The sequence below is a fragment of the Pezoporus occidentalis genome, unplaced genomic scaffold (genome assembly GCF_034315485.1).
Source record: "Pezoporus occidentalis ecotype Australia unplaced genomic scaffold, CSIRO_AGI_Poc_V1 ctg13, whole genome shotgun sequence".
Lineage (NCBI taxonomy): Eukaryota > Metazoa > Chordata > Aves > Psittaciformes > Psittacidae > Pezoporus > Pezoporus occidentalis.
The window spans coordinates 9,935,015-9,950,968 of NW_026913103.1; the positions used below are offsets into that span (position 1 = coordinate 9,935,015).

Below are 15,954 nucleotides of genomic sequence, written 5' to 3' on the forward strand. Positions count from 1 at the left end.
TCCACGAACTCAGAAAATATTTTGCCTACCAATTTAACAGGAGCTGCTACATAATGCAGTAAATCTTGCATTTTACACTTAGCGGGAGCTGTTTGGTTTTCTTCTTTGAAGCTCATCATTAGCAAATATTCCAGGCCTTTGCTAACTGCAGCAGTCCTCAGCAGGCACACGAGCATACAGGTTAAACTCTTTTCTTTGTCAATATGATGAGGAACACCATTGTTACAGGCTGCTGTTCTCATTCCATTTCTGCAAGTCTCATCATCACTCCTGGCTCCTCCGCAGTTCTGGGACAGCATGGCCAAGTCTTAATGTGCCTCTCTGTAATTTTCTGTAAAGCATTGAGAAGCTCCACTGGCACAGCCAGACTCCAGGAGGACAACAGTTATTATACACAAATACACAAGGCTCTAGTACTTGTGCATCTACTCTTGTGTCAAGGGTTTTGTGGCTCCTGTAAATTGAAGAGATACAAGAGTTACAGGAGTTAATAACTACAAAGCTATAGCTAATAGTGACCTCCTTTTGTTTCAGACCTGTGTGCCTCCACGTTCATTTCTCATGGACCGCTGGCCCATTTCCACTCATTAGGACGCTTCAGCCATGCACATAGCTCTCTCACTGGAGCTGAACACCCTCCCTTGTTGCCCTGGGATCAACCTGCCTTCTCTGCTGATTAAGTGGGAACCTTGGGGGGAAAAAAAAGGGGTGTCTTACCACCCATCAGACCAAAGCATCCCCTTCAGACACCCATGTCTGTCTTCTGTAAAGCCTTGAGCTCTGGGCTGGGGGTCTGAATAGCATTACGAAGCTGAGTGAGGAAAAGCTGTGCAGTGGGGAAGCACAAACAAGCCTGTCAGTATCTGAATTAGCTCAGCTCACTTCTACGGGGCAACACTGTTGTGAGGCCATGCTGGAAACAGCCAAGCTTAGGGAGGGGGCAGCACTCTGGGGGAAATGCCATATCCAGGCTTTCCAGCCCTTGCACTGCCCCAAGTTCATTGTAACCCCAGCATGATTACTGGAAGCCTCTTGGGCTTTCCCTCTCAGGAAAAGGGAGGTGGTAAGCCTGCCCACCTGCAGCTATAGTGCTGGAGAAATAGCAGCGCATGCCTTCTCCATCTTCCCTACTGGTGCCAGGGATTTAGGGAACACAGAGCAAGACCTTTCCTGCAGAGCCAGCAGTACGAGACTGGCCTCAGGAAGGGGGGGTTGATCACAGTTTCAAACCATTTTTTACTTCTGCTTCTAACGCTGGAGTGGACTGGGCTGGGTAAAGATGCCAAAAGGGTTGTTTCAGGTATTTGAAGGAAGGAACATGCCACACCAGCCTTTTGGGGGTTGGACTACGTGACCTTTGACAGCCCCTTCCGGCCCAAACTGTTCTCTGATTCTGTGATTTTTCCCTAGCACAGCCCCACTCCTCTCACTGCACCTGGGAAGCTGCATCAGGCAGCTCACCCCACAGAGAGGAAGAGTCCAGCACCACTTCCAACATGTGGACCGGCCTCAGCAGCTGGAAACCATCATCCTCATTTAACTACACCCACTTCAGAGAAACAACTTGGCCAGGACACCAGGACCAAAGGAGGCCATGTTTTTCTGCTTGATGTTTGTAAGAGAAAGTGAATGGCCAGCCGCAAGTCAAACTGGCTGGGACACAACACCCAGCTTTGATGCAACTAGCAAATGGCAAAAAGCACAAAGCCAAACATGACTGCTTCAAACTTCAGCCTTTAACTGTCACAGATGATTTTTGCAGAACACCAGTGGGTCACTTGCTCACACGTGGTTAAATATTACCTGGCAGCAGAATTATCATTGATTTCAGATGATTGATTTCTCAGCCCAACAGTAACATACAAAATCTTCTCTTTTAAAAGAACAAACTGTCATGGCAGGAGAAAGTAAATTATTCTGGGAACCCACTGCTTTAAAGACCAGAAAACCATTCAGAGATGTGAGTTTTCACTGCCTGATGGAGAAAAGAGACTTTTTTTTTGCTCCTCAGTGCTTTCTGAGCAGTTATTTCCTGGGTCTCAAGCCTCCATACAGTCAAACCAGAATTCATCATTGAAAAGATTTTGCATATGATTGTCTATAAACTGAACCAAAGGAGAAGATTATAAGTACTAAAATACACAATGAAACAGCACTGACTGCCAAGCAAACTGACAGGAGGAATTCAAACTGAGATTGTTCTTCTATTCTTATCTTACCTCATTACAAGTAATATTCTTATCTTACCTCATTTACCACAGAGAGAGACGTGTTCTGGTTTTGCGCACTTGCTGTGCCACTCGGATCTATCCCCTCATTCCTGTACTGCCAGGGCTCTCAGCACACCTGCTTTGCTCATGGTCTACTTGAATGGAATTACTACATTGCCACATATGTGGCCCAGTTCTGGGGCTTCTTACTGTGGCCCTCATCAGAACAGGGCTGGGCAGGGGCAGCTGCCTGGAATTGATTCTTTTACCTCTCTAGTTCTGGCATCTGCTCAGTCCTTCAGCTTAAATTAACATGTATGCTGGTAAAATGCGTGTGTTTCTACTGGCAGGATGAGGCAAGAGGAAAGTGGAATGTGCAATGGCCCCATATGGCACACTATTGAGGGTCTGATTTGCTATACCCATGCACCTTGCTGAGAGAGCAGGTGGTAGGAAGGACAAGGGCATCCTACCCAGCTGCTGCAATAGTAACATCTGTAACTGGGAGCTCCCTTGGCACTCCAGCACTGCACGTGGCTTTGTACAGCACTGATTTAACTTAAAAAGGGCTCAAAAGTGTCCTCATGCTCCTGTGCTATGATGCAGGGATGTGTCTTACATTCCTGCTACTCCCATTGATCTGGGAGCATATACATTGCTGAGCATATAATTGTACCCCAGAGCTTTCAGAGCTCAGAAATAGCATAACTGTTAGGAAAAGAGAAACACTTACCTGTTCCTCTGCTCCTTTAAGACCTCAGCCCACACACTTTGGCTCTTGGTCCTACCTCATTGCTACTGGCGCTCTTGAGAGGCAGCCTGTCTGAGTCTGTGGCTGAAGGGTAGGTCCTCAACCCTCCTGCTAGCCCCTGCTGCGCTCACTTGTTCTGCTGTTTCCTGTCACCATCATCTTTTTCTAGATAATCTCTTTTCTTGGCACTCCTGATGCCTGCTTTCCCCTGATCTCTCCACTAGAGCTCCCCATTCTGAGCACCACCTCACCACAATTTTACCTCTTCCCTTCCTCTGTGGCACAGGAGATAACAGTTCTGGCTGCCTTTCATGCCCTTTCTTCCACAAAGCCAAACTTGTAGCATCTGTACAGTGACCTCTGTACTCCTGCCTGGTCCCCAGTTGCTGTCATTATAAACCCACTGCTGACTTGCGGGCCACAGAAACACTTGGTGTGTCCTCCCAGACCCACGACACAGTCTGCCTATGGAAATCTGTACTCAGGTTTTATTTCTCTCAAACCATTCTATCTTTCTGAATGGAATTTTTACCCTTTTGAGTAAAGCTTCCCACCCTTTTGATGATCAAATTAACTCAGAAACTCTTTGAAGTACATTTTGGTAATCACAAGATACCGTTCCTCCAGCGTTACATCTTTGCTGTTTACAAAGACCTATTTGACACGTTAACCTTATCGCCTACTCACAGAAGAGGAAGTTCTCTGTAAAAGAGTTACTAAAAATTTAGTTTTCTCAAAACATGATAGATGCGTGCTCCTGAACCCAATTTGTGTGCTTTCTGCTAGTCAAACAGACACAAAGATACTGAGGGAGAAGGAGGAGGAGAAGGGAGAAAGGGGACATGAGAAGTATTTCTGATTAAATGAATTCCTGTCATGGGAGTCGATTTGATATAATTTCATTTTATTAAAGAATGTTTAATATTTTATCCAGTGCTTTCTAAAAGAAGTGGAAATGGGTTGAACTTAGGTTTTATTTCACTGGGTTTCCTTTTTCAGTGCTGGAAAAAAATATTATTGTTCCCTCACCAAGTTCACCGAGTGTCTTTCACATTTTTATACTTCTATATGCACCAACATCACTGGTAAGTTCTCATACCAGTACTGGTTACAGTGTGCTCACGTACCCCCCTACTGCTGACTATGATTGAAATAAACCAGATGAAAATGAGCCCCAACTGAGGGAAAACTATTTTGTAAATGTCTCGATCAACCTCCAGCCTCAGCCCTACAGACCTCTGCAGCGCAACAGAGACTCTGGCTTGCTGGGAAGCTCAGTCGATTCTCACCAGGGAAGCAGAAAGAGCACTAACCAATATTCCCACTGCAAACATTAAATAATTGGTCCAGATCTCAGTGCAAAGAGTACAACTTACCTTTGTAAATAAAATAGGGAGATGACCTCACGAGGGTGGGAGGGAAGTGGAAAAGGCTCCTTGCTCATATGATGAATACCGTCACAGCTGGTAGGTGCTGCTTTCATTTCCCTGTGCAAGCATGACTTACCAGGATGGTACGGCCCTATCCATCAGTCGTCAAGGCTGCTGTCACATGGGGATGAGCACACAGGCTTGGACTGGTGCACTGCCATCAAGCAACACAAGCAGAGGGTCAGTCTGTAGGTGTGACAGAGGAATGCAAGCTTGTGGAGCTGTGCTGTAAGCAGATGGTAGAAATCTGACAATGGAAACAAAGGGATACAGGTGAAATCTAAACTCTGTAGGGCTTGTGAACCTTAGAACAGGTCCTCAGGCAAGGCGAAAGCAAACCTTGTGAAATGGTGGAGGAGGACAGAAGCAATCTGACTATTTAAGGTGTTTCATCCAAATGTTACTGTCAAGCAGGTTAACAGAACTGCTTAGAGTTAGGATTTGATTAAATATCCCAAGGTATGCAATATAATCTATGGAAAATAAATAGCTCTTGACCAGCTAATTGGATACTTTTAATGAGATTATAAATTTAATCGACTGCAAGAATTTTGACGCTGTGAAATTTACCCTCCATAAAAATATTTAACACTGTGCTCACAATAACACAGTGGAGTAGCATAAAATGAAACACATCGACTGAAAAAAGAGTTGAGAGGAAACAGCGAAGGGACAGGCAGGCATCTGCATGAGAGATGCCGGAGGAACAAACTGGACTTGTGCTTTCATTCTCTCTATATTGACTACAGATAAACCTGAGGGAATAAGCTAGCTGTGCCAATGCCTTTGTGAATATTCCAATGTGTACAGCTATACATTATGCAAATATAAAGTCACACTTATTAGGCACAAAACCGACAAGCAGGGATCCTGAATGACTGCTTCAGTGAACAAGCAAGCCAACACAAACTACAGTGTGATGTGATGGCTGGGTGTATCAACCTGCTTCCTCAATGCATGGAGGGGAGTACCAAGTAGAGGCTAGGGAAGTTATCATACATCCCCAGGTTTGCTCAAGTGCCAGATCTGGTTTGACATTCACACTCAAACACCAGAAAATCAGAAACGGTCGAGGGAAGCACCACAAGAATTGCACATGTAACAAGCACATACCGGCAGCAAAGGCAGGATCTTAACTAGAAGGACATTTCAAAAATCAAGATGGGCTTTTTAGTTCCTGACTCTAGACAGCTGCAACCTGAAAAAGGAAACTGCCTTATTACAACACAAGTCCAGGAGTTGGTTCAAGTAGGTGAATTACCAGCTTTAGGGTCATGCTGCATGATAAACTGTCACGGAAGACCCATGCAGACCTCTTGCACAATTTTTTATGCAACTGCACTTAACATTGAATAGATAAACTACATAATGTCAGCCTGCCCTAAAATGTGTGCTTCAAGCACCATTTGGTTCCTTTCTGGTTCTGGCTGCAGGAAGAGCAAACTGTACTTAAGAATGGCACAATGGATCATGGCCACCTCCAGGCTGGGGTGTTCCTACCTGACAGAAAAGCCACCAACCTCTGAAAAACATAGATGAACCTTCTTCACTACTACCACAGTAACCTTGTGTTTGCACTGGCACCAGGAAAGCACAGACATCAAAACCAAACACATCCTTAGGAAAGGTATTTTAAACCACTGATTTTATTAAAATACTTCATACACAGTTTGTAGAGGAATGTACTTACATTTTCTGGAAACTCCACTGAAACCAAATTTTAATTATATATTTAACAAATGACAAAACAGTGGATGGATTCATGCTGTACACCAAAGAATAGACAAGTTAGGCTGTTTCGTTTGGTTTTTTTAATCATCATTATTTTCCTGGTACAGACTCTTCTTTGCTTCTTAGCTTCAACCTCTTGAACACCTAGTAGCAGACAGAGAAGGTCTGCATTTCTCACGGATTAAACCCATCTGGACCAAGTGAAATTCTACTTGTTTTCATCAGGTTCTTCATTCAATCCTTCCCCAGTAGCTTCCTTTTCCATAAAAGCAAAGGCAACTGACCTCTCTAAAAATCTACAGGTCATAGTGCAAGAACAGTTCAACAATCACATATTAATGTGGAGCTCTAAATCTTCTCAGTCATTATTCTTTCAAAATATCCAGTTTAAGCTGAGAGTGGGAAAAAAAAAAACACACTATCAAAAATACAAGGGCCACAACACATCCATGGGCTTGGTGGAATGCATGTGAAAGACAGCCTGTGGTGCTACAGCTCTGAAGTGGAAGAGCTAGGTCTTGTTGAAATACAAGATGCAAGAGCTGGGAAGGAGGAAGACAGAAATAACCTGGACACATCCTTACAGGAATGAAATGTCCTAACCTCACGGAGAAGGCTGTAATCATCACACACGTTGCAACTGCCATAGAACCACGAAGATCAGTGATGAAGTGTATGTTATGACAATCTCAATGACAAGTATAATCTGGAGAAATTATTTATACTGAGTGAAGAAATAATTAACTGTGTGTTTTGATGCCAGATGCACAGAGGCTGCATAGGTTTTCACATCAAACTCATAAGGCTCTTCTTAGGATATAATTTTGCGCCCTTGCATAGGTGATAATTATATCTCTTGTATAGATAATATGCAGAAACTATGTACAGTTGAAAAAAACATTTTTTTTTTGATGAATACATTATTTTCCCCTCAAGTTTTACCATAGTATAAAAAGTAACTTACGTAACTCCTTCAGTTCCCTAAAACATGTATGGAACACCCCAGAAAGAGATGCTAGGAACGCCATCTAAACAATGCTGTGTGCATTTATACAACAGGCTGAAACAACTAGAGAAGCCACCACAACGCACACTCATAAAGTTTCCATATAGAAAATACAGAAAAATAAAAAAAAAAAAAAAAAAGCAGGAGTTAATTTTTCTTACTAACATTAAAACTCACTGAAACAGAAATGCGGTTTAGTTATAACAAATTTGTGAGCTTCACTTATCAGACTGCTGAATGAACGTAAGACTCACACACTAAGTAAACTAGAGGAAGAGCCAATTCGATCCCTGCTTGATAAATGCACAGTAAACTTTAGAATCTCCATTTGATTTCCAATTAATCCTAGCTCAGAATAACTCCTCCCCTCAACACCCAGAATGCAGCTTCCCAGGATGAATATTAGGAACATCTGCCAGTGTGCTGCAACAACAGCCGTCTGGGCATTCATGTGCTTCTTCATTTGGTATGAAAGAAAGCCAGAGGAGGAGCACAGAATCACAGGACAGCCAACCCCACCTTTGGAAATGATCATCCTGTTCCCTGGGACACTCATCTGCCCCCTAAATGGCTTATTTTTGCCCTGCAATTAACTAAACCAGGATCATTTCTGCCTGATGTGGTTCTCTCCCACTGAAACTACCTTCTCTGGTAGTTTACACAGGCATTGTCTGGCATTTCTTTTGCCATTTTGTGCCTGGAACTAAGACATTATGATTAGCACTGATTATTACTCTTGCATATCACAGTGATGTGTACTTTTTAGTAATATTTACAATGGTATCACTGTGGAGAAATAAGCCCTGTACTAGAGTCTCCTAACAGAGACCTTAATACTAAGGATTTGGTGTATTCCTTATCTACAGGTAAACTTACGAAGGCAAAGCTAAAATCAGCCCATTATACATATGGTGTGTTAAGTTCAAACCGGGGGGGGTGGGGAACCAAACGCGCAGGACATTGTCTTTCAAAGTGATGCTATTTACAAGGATTCACATTTTTTGTATTTCAACAACAAAACCCCAGCTAATTTTGAAATTAGTGAAATCTAAGGTGGTTTAGTTTTGAACCAACATAAAGCACAAACAACACTGCTGTTCACTGTTAAACACAAGTCTTAGAAACGCAGGGAAACCATGATCAGTTACATATGGGTGACAAACTGCAAGCAGTTAAACAACAATAATAAAGAAACACTTCTGCTTTTTTCTCTTTTTTTAAGCACAGCCTCTAAAAAGTAAAGCATCCCAATGTCTTCTCAGTTCCAGATTGCTGACATTATAAATTAAAGGTGAAAAGAGATCCATATATAAACAAGGCAGCTTTCCATTGACTTCATTGTACTGTTTTTGTCTAGACCTTTGGAAAATTTATCTTCAAATACCACATGGTAAGGTTGACTTTATCAGTTAAAAAACAATGTCCATTTGTATGTGGAATTTGTGAGGAAAAAAAACCACTCAAACCCCTCTAAAATCAAAACCCCATACCCAAGTATTTACAGCAATTCAGATTTTCTCTTCCAGCCTTCACACTTGTGTTTCTCCTTCTGCAGAACTGTAAACACTATCTGCTGAGATCAAGGCCTTATGGTATGGTACGTGGCCTTTTGGGTGGTGGGGGTGGCATAAGTTCAGTGTCGGGATCGAGGTGGTGTTTCCGCGTCTGTCCTTGAGAAGCTGCTGCACATCTGTCAATGAACTCAAACAGCATCTCCTTTGTGACTGGATTCTGGATGCTGTTGCATACAGCTGGGAATAAAGAACATGATCTCAAGTCACTAAACCGAGGTTTTGCAGCCAGCACTTCAATAGTTTCATCCCCTCTTTGCAAAATAAATAACGTACTTCAGCTCCAGTATTCAGCCTTAAAGGTGGACTTTCACAAGATGGTTGTGTCAGGAGTCAAGTGTCCCTGCTCTGCCCCTCAGAGAGCAAAGCATGTAGTGGGCCCCTATGTCATGGAATCTCTCTTTATAAAGCAAACAAAAGGCACATGTGTGTGTAGGCTTCATGGGGCAACTATAAAAACACAAAGAACTGACATCCCACTGAGGTAAGCAACAGCAATGAAGGCCTTGTGAGACATGGCTTTAAAATGCTCATTAAATCCTAATAGCAAGAACCAAGACTGGCCTAACTTAAAACCTCTGAATTAAGGTAACTTTTCTTCACCACAAAGTACCATCAATACCATATACCTCCATATGGCAGAAAGACTTGACAAGCGAGCTATATGTGTATTGTAAGGCTGGAGTGTTGCATGGTGGTTAAGGCATGCATGTACAAGCACACTTGGATTACTTAACATGACCCCCCAGGTTGTAGCTTGTAAGTAAAGGCCCATAGGATTTTATGGAACAAATAAAAAGGCTTACTTCTCTTAAAACAAACTAAATATTTTTAGTACTTTCCCTATGTAACTTTATACTCCTCTAATTAATCCTCCCCAGAGACTTAAGGAGGAGGGAAAAAATAAAGAGTAAGAAATGAAGTAGGAATCCTACAACTACCTTGGAAGTAAGTACAAAATTATCAGAGGATAATTCATTATGCATGTATGGATTGGCCTCAGTATGGACTCAATTTCCATGCAAAATGATCTACTGATCCCCTGGAGTACTAAACAATATTAAGACTCCTTAAAAGGTACTTGTAATGGAGCATTGTTACAAATAACAATGACTCTTTAAAAAACCTCCTTTCTTTCCTGCAGAATTCTAGAACCATTCAAAGCATTACTTTACAATTAACAAAACACCTTCCTAGCACTTTTTTAATCTCATTTATTTCTTTGGTGAAAAGGTGCTTTAAAAGTTGCACTGTACATGACTTAGGCAGTTGGAAAGCATTATGATTATCAGTATTTAGGAACAGAATTTGTGCCACAATGGTATAACTCTGCATCAACTTTTAAGGGCTGTCCGAGCTTAATCACTCAAAAAGTCCTCAATTTCAAAGGTATCAAAGTCCAAAAGCAAGTTGGAGACAGGTACTTACTCTGTTGCTATTTCAACCATACAGAAAAACAAACAGTATTTTTCATCAAAAGAAAGCAAAGAGAGGAGGAAGGATCCAGAGGAGAAGACAATGGAAGTCTCAAATGAGAAAATACAACTTGTGGGGATTCTGAAAAATGGGCAAAAGTGAAAATTTAAAGCCAAAAGCCTTCTGTTCTGAAAATTCCCATGAAAAATTTAAAATATTTCTTACAAAACCGTTCTTCCTGTAGCATTTGATTTTCTTGTATTTTTAGGAAGTTCATTATGTTTTGGTGGGGGAAAAAAAAAGGTCAGGAATAACATAAGTGCTCTACAAATGGAGAACATGAGAAGACGAAAAGGGCAACTACATCTGCTGTTATGAAGAAAGGAAAGAAGAATATGCTACTCCTCAAAGAAAACTCCAAGGAAAACTAACTTCTGAAACATTAAGGTGAAACAGAAAAGAGAAATCTAGGTCATGGTGATGACGAAACGTGGTTGTACTTGTATGACTTTTGTGGCCCATTCCTCTTCCCTGACAGGACTGCTCAGCAAATATTTCAGCCACGTTCTGTGCTGGTTCCCTAAGGTGCCAACAGATTTATTATCTTCTAACAAAATTACCACATTTTTTTGTTTTTATTCAAGAAAATCTCACTGCTCAGGCAGAAATACAAGTAGAATGGTTCAGAGAAACTCTTACATCATCTATGTATGCCCTAGTAAATAGCATGGTCTTACATTTGATTAAACTTCATTTTGGCACTTAATAAGTCAGTTCCAATGTGACTTGTTATTCAGCCTCACACACATTTAATTCAAACTCTTATACTTCACCTGAAAGTAAACAACATCATTTAATTCACAGTAATTGACAAAACGTTTTTTTGGTAGAGAAACATAAAAGTCCCACAGTTCTGCAGGGATATACCCCCTCCTTTCATTTGTTTCCCTTTTCATTGTTTGTACAACTACTGTGGGAACTTAAGATGACATTTTCCCCTATTAATTTTCTAGCCCATCTGCCAAATAACGATTTTGGTGTTCTGAATAGAGGTGAAATTATAAAGGATTTCTTGTTCAATAAATTCAACTCATAGCGTGCCAGTTTGCATTACCTCCCAACAAACCAACACGGCAACTACTGTTGCAAAGCTATCATAAATAAAACCTTCCCAGGGTCTTACTTAAAAGGCATGCCCTGCCATTTAGAGTCTCTTGGAGCAAGTGTTTGCAGTTCTGCAAAGACTTAGGCAGTTGATTCTGCATAATCTGTTAAATACTGCATCAGAGTATTTGTTCAACTGACTTCATCAAATAAACCTGAAACCAAAGGATTCCTGCTATATAAAAGTTAAACATGACATAAGCATTTGCAAGGTGAGGCATTACTATAATAAGTTAGGGAAGTCAGGACCCAAGCTAAAAAATAAGAATACAGAGGGCTTTTCCTCCTTAAACTAGAACAGAGTAAAACCCTAAAATTTGAGCCTGAAAAACTTTTAAAGCAAACCAGTCTACTCACCCATAGCAGTGCTGTAGGCATTTGGAAAGCTTTTGTCTATTCTCTGTCTCATGAAGACCCAGCTGTTGTTCTCAAACTTGCACTCTATAATTTTATTGTCGTACTGTTTCAGTTCTTTTGTCACCTGTTAAAAAAAAATTGTTTGGGATAAACATATTATAATTAATTTTTTTCTTCTTTCTGTTAGGGATAAATAACAGAGGATCAAAAGCTGCCGGCATTTTTCATGCCTCCATCCTACATAGAAAATCTGCACAGACTACATCTCCATTCTACATATGCTCAGCTACTCAACATTTAAAAAATACTTTAAAAATCTGCTGTCAATATACAGCAATTATATTATGCTAAAACATCAACAGCTCTAACAGAGGGGGGAAAAAAAGTCACTTCTGGCCCAAACGCAAATAGGTTTCCATGGGAATAAACTGCTTCCAGTGTAAGTGCTACTGCCAGCCTAAGTGCACGAAATGTATTATCCATGTTTCATCAACCTTCTTTGTTGAAGGTCTCAAAGCCAAATGTCTGATTTCAATACCAGAAAGAGCTTGTGGAAAATCATTCCACTCCTTACATTACTGAGGATTTTTCTTTTATTCTTTGTCTTCATTTGTCTTTAAAAATTAAGACTGTAACTCCAAAATAATGCGGAATTGCAAATCCCATACATTCTAAATCTCCTTCAGGCCTCGCTTTATTGATTCATAGGTTTGTCAGCAGCCAATATCCTGAGCTATTTGTCTTTCTATTTGGCAACACTGTGTGGTTCGGAAATGTAGTTTATATGCATTGGACTTTCTAGTTGTTTTGGCTACTTCATCCCATGCATCCTAATCTATGATACAATGCAAAATTTTCAAGTAACCATGGTAACCTGAGAACCTTATCTAACGCTTTAACAATTTTATCCATATACTTCACTTTGTTCTAAAGGGCCTCTTCAGAACTATAAAGCTGTATTTAACTGCTAGCTCCATTTAGTTTGCTATAGTTTACCAATGAAAAGCTGTACAAGGTAATACAACACTTAGGATTCAGAATCTTATGTATAAGCGCCCTCATAAAAAGGGACAGGTTATTGGAATTCATTAGCATAATTTTTCACCTCTGTTGTCTACTTGCTCCTGAGTGGTGACACAGGAATTTACTACTGTCAGAGGGATGCAGATTTGAAAAAGGCCATAACTGTCTCCAGACAGCTTAATGGCACATACAGTGGAAAACCCCATGAACCTCTTTTTCATTAACTCCCAGGTAAAGGCAATTAGCTCATGAAAAGGTCCTAAGCATGAACCAAGTCCTCCTATACTGCATGGTACAGGATTTATCCTTAATTTGGTAAGCAGAAACCTAACATTTTTCTTGGTATTTACCCTGAATACCTGTGTTTGTTCCCGGATAGAGAGACCTGGGATTTTACTTGTCAAGTGAACACGATAATTTTGTTAAACCCGCTTACAACTGTGGCCTGTCCTGCTGCAGGACAGAGTATACATCAGGTTTCTGTGTCACATGCTGTTTCTTCATCCGTTCCATCATCTGCAAAAAGCTTTTTTCCCCAAATCATTTAAGCCTTAAGTGAAGTTTGCATCTGCTGATGAGCACGCAGATGAAATCAACCAATTGCCCAGATCAGCAATCTCTTCCTTTGCAGCATGCTTTGCACAGCACGGCTCTTCTTTCCATCCTCATTGAAAAGCTGTATACAGTCCAGATGTTTGATTGACACACATTTGTGGACTTATTTATGTTCCAGTAACTGTATGCAGGAAAACACAACATCCTTTTCTAGTGCACTATGGATACCTAAAAGCAGAAAGAAACCTGGCTGCGCAGTGCCTTGGGGAGGTATATTACTTGGAAAACAGCTGCCTAGTGGAAGCAGGGGCAGCAAGGGGTATGACCATGCATCTGATTTTCTGCCAAGCAGGGAAATGTTAGAAGGATCACCTACTAGAGAGAGAAAAGTATAAAACTGCAGGCAATGACTTCAACTAAACAACCATCTCATAAGGCCTTCTCATGGTTTATCATTCTTCTAGTGTTCAGATGCTCAGAATAGCAGTAAATTAGATGGCGGCTTTATCTGACTGTGGCAATTAAGCAGGATTATTAACTATCTAGACATTTGCTTGGCCATTCATTAGCAATCTGGAAGATAGATCTTTCCACAAAATATGAGCACCTGCCAGAGCACTGACTTACATGAAGTTTCACATTAGAAAATTGCTGATCAGAGTCTTTAACAAATGCAAGCTGTAGTAAATATTTTACAAAGGAAGAAATACAGCACCTACTCTTCCCTATACTTTGTTAAGTGACCTCAAGTCTTGCAAATATATTTACTGTAATATTAATGAACATTTTAGGAATTACTAGGCATTTTATCAAAACTACAAGTACTCTGAGCAAAACACACTTTTCAGCATTAAAAATACTGTTCTACTATTGTGCCTTAGTAGACTTCCAGATGGGAATGGTTTATGCACAGGACTGAACAAGTCCATAGTGATTCTTGTACCCATAATTTACACCCTGCATCTACCTATTATTTGAATACTACTTTCTGGTATTTCAAAGTGGGACAGGAAACCAACACATTTAACTGTCTTGTATTTCCTTCCCTTTGAGAATTAATTCTGAGCTGCTCAAAGCAGTGTCTTCTTGATTCTCCCTTTGCTGTATGGGGTTCCTCCCTCCTTCTCCCCTTTAAATATTACAGTCCACAGAGTAACACACCATTTCTCTTCCTGAGAAATGACTGGCATTTCTAGCTAGTGCTTCACAGAAATGGTGGAACCGTCTTAGGGATGATGGCAGTTCTCAGCCAGAATGCTTATCCTCAGCAGCAGCAATGTTTTTGTTACAGTGCCAAAGCTTCTGCTATACAGTAGGTTAAAATACCTCAAACCTGCATTAAGCAATTTCAAGATGGACGCTCCACACTAAGGACTTCACGAAGCCTCCCTTAATTAAATATTTATTCCCTAGCCTATTCTCAGACAGTCAGTGAGGATCAGAAGCCCAGAGGACCACGTCTCCAACATGAGGCTGTTCTAGTGGGTGTGCATCAGAACAGCGTCTCTAGTCTGAGCCATAACTGTGCCATAGGCAAGGACGAACACCAACCTGCACACTGCTTTCCTTTAAAGATGAAGGAAATTATTCCTCAGTAAGAGCACTTGTCATTCCTGACTGCATTTGATCTACTTATCAGGAATCAGCTTACTTGCCCAACAGAAATCACTTCCCCAAATTATAGATGAGTTTCCCCTTAGAAGGGGAATCTCTTACTGTGAGATTACAAGATGTGATTGGAAAAGTTGCTCAAGGATGTCAGATTACACGAAGGTGACAGCTACCCTCCTCTCCCCATGGATAAAGGCTTCCCACTGCCATCACAATCTAGGCTACTCACTAGGAAAAGCTTTGGTGGGGTAAGCTTATTTCTTTTACTAAGAATGATGACACTTAAGGTTTAGGAAATCTCCCATTTTCCAGCCTCCTTTCATTCCTATGTTCTGAAAGAAATTCAAAACATATTAAAAAAAGTGAAGTACTGAATCCATCTCAAATTATCTCACCTGAGAGAATAATGGAGCAGTTTTGAGATGAATCACAACAGTGTGTTTATATGCAGCCACATTTTATGTTTAGAGCAAAATGTGAAAATACAATATATCCAGCTGAAAAAGAAACCATTTACATCTAATGGAGCTAGCTAAAGTCCCATAAACATGCCTGCATTACCTCTGCTGGCTATCAGTGGCCAAGGCTTTTCTGTGCATCTTCACAGTGCATTTCATCATCACACTGGGTCATCATTCCACCAAGTCATTTATTTGAAGCATATATATTTTCTGTGAAGACTTCACTCAAAAATTAGTCTCATCACCCTTAATCATAACCAAAGGAGAATGAAATTTCTGGGCAAGCCACCACTTTACATAAGAGGTATTAACAATGAGAATTTAGATTTTAAGGTAATTAAGTTAATATTGCAGAAAGCATGTCTACAATGGACAAGTTTAAACTTTACAAATGCATCTACCTTCCCCATATTTGAGTTCTTTAGAAAGAAAAAAAGATGTAAGCTTTTAGATAAATGGTGCCTTGACTAAAGAAGCCCTATATTTCCATATGCATATTTTTTTCAAAGCAACTGAAATGATTTTTAGCTCTGTAAATAATCCCCTTTAAAGAAAGTGATGTTTGTAAGCAAAATCTTAACACATTTTGTTTCAAATCCTTCCTTTTTAAATGCCTTTTTGTTACACTTTCCCCTTTATTGCCAAATATTTATAGAAAGAGAATGATT

The 15,954-nt window shown here is 40.6% G+C and overlaps 1 protein-coding gene across 4 annotated transcripts in view; it reads right to left on the reverse strand.

Annotated features, from left to right (window-relative positions):
• Positions 1-6,019: 6,019 nt before the first annotated feature.
• Positions 6,020-15,954, reverse strand: part of RNGTT (RNA guanylyltransferase and 5'-phosphatase) — a 184,795-nt gene continuing 174,860 nt past the window's right edge. For 3 of the 4 annotated variants that reach the window (XM_062608379.1, XM_062608377.1, XM_062608376.1), the window contains 2 exons: positions 11,637-11,760; positions 6,020-8,879 (listed from right to left, as the gene is read on the reverse strand). In XM_062608379.1, the coding sequence (XP_062464363.1) occupies positions 8,716-8,879; positions 11,637-11,760 (288 nt within the window). In that variant the 3' untranslated portion in view covers positions 6,020-8,715. Of the gene's footprint in view, positions 8,880-11,636; positions 11,761-15,954 lie in introns of those variants that run through there. The other variant, XM_062608380.1, reaches the window with a different exon arrangement.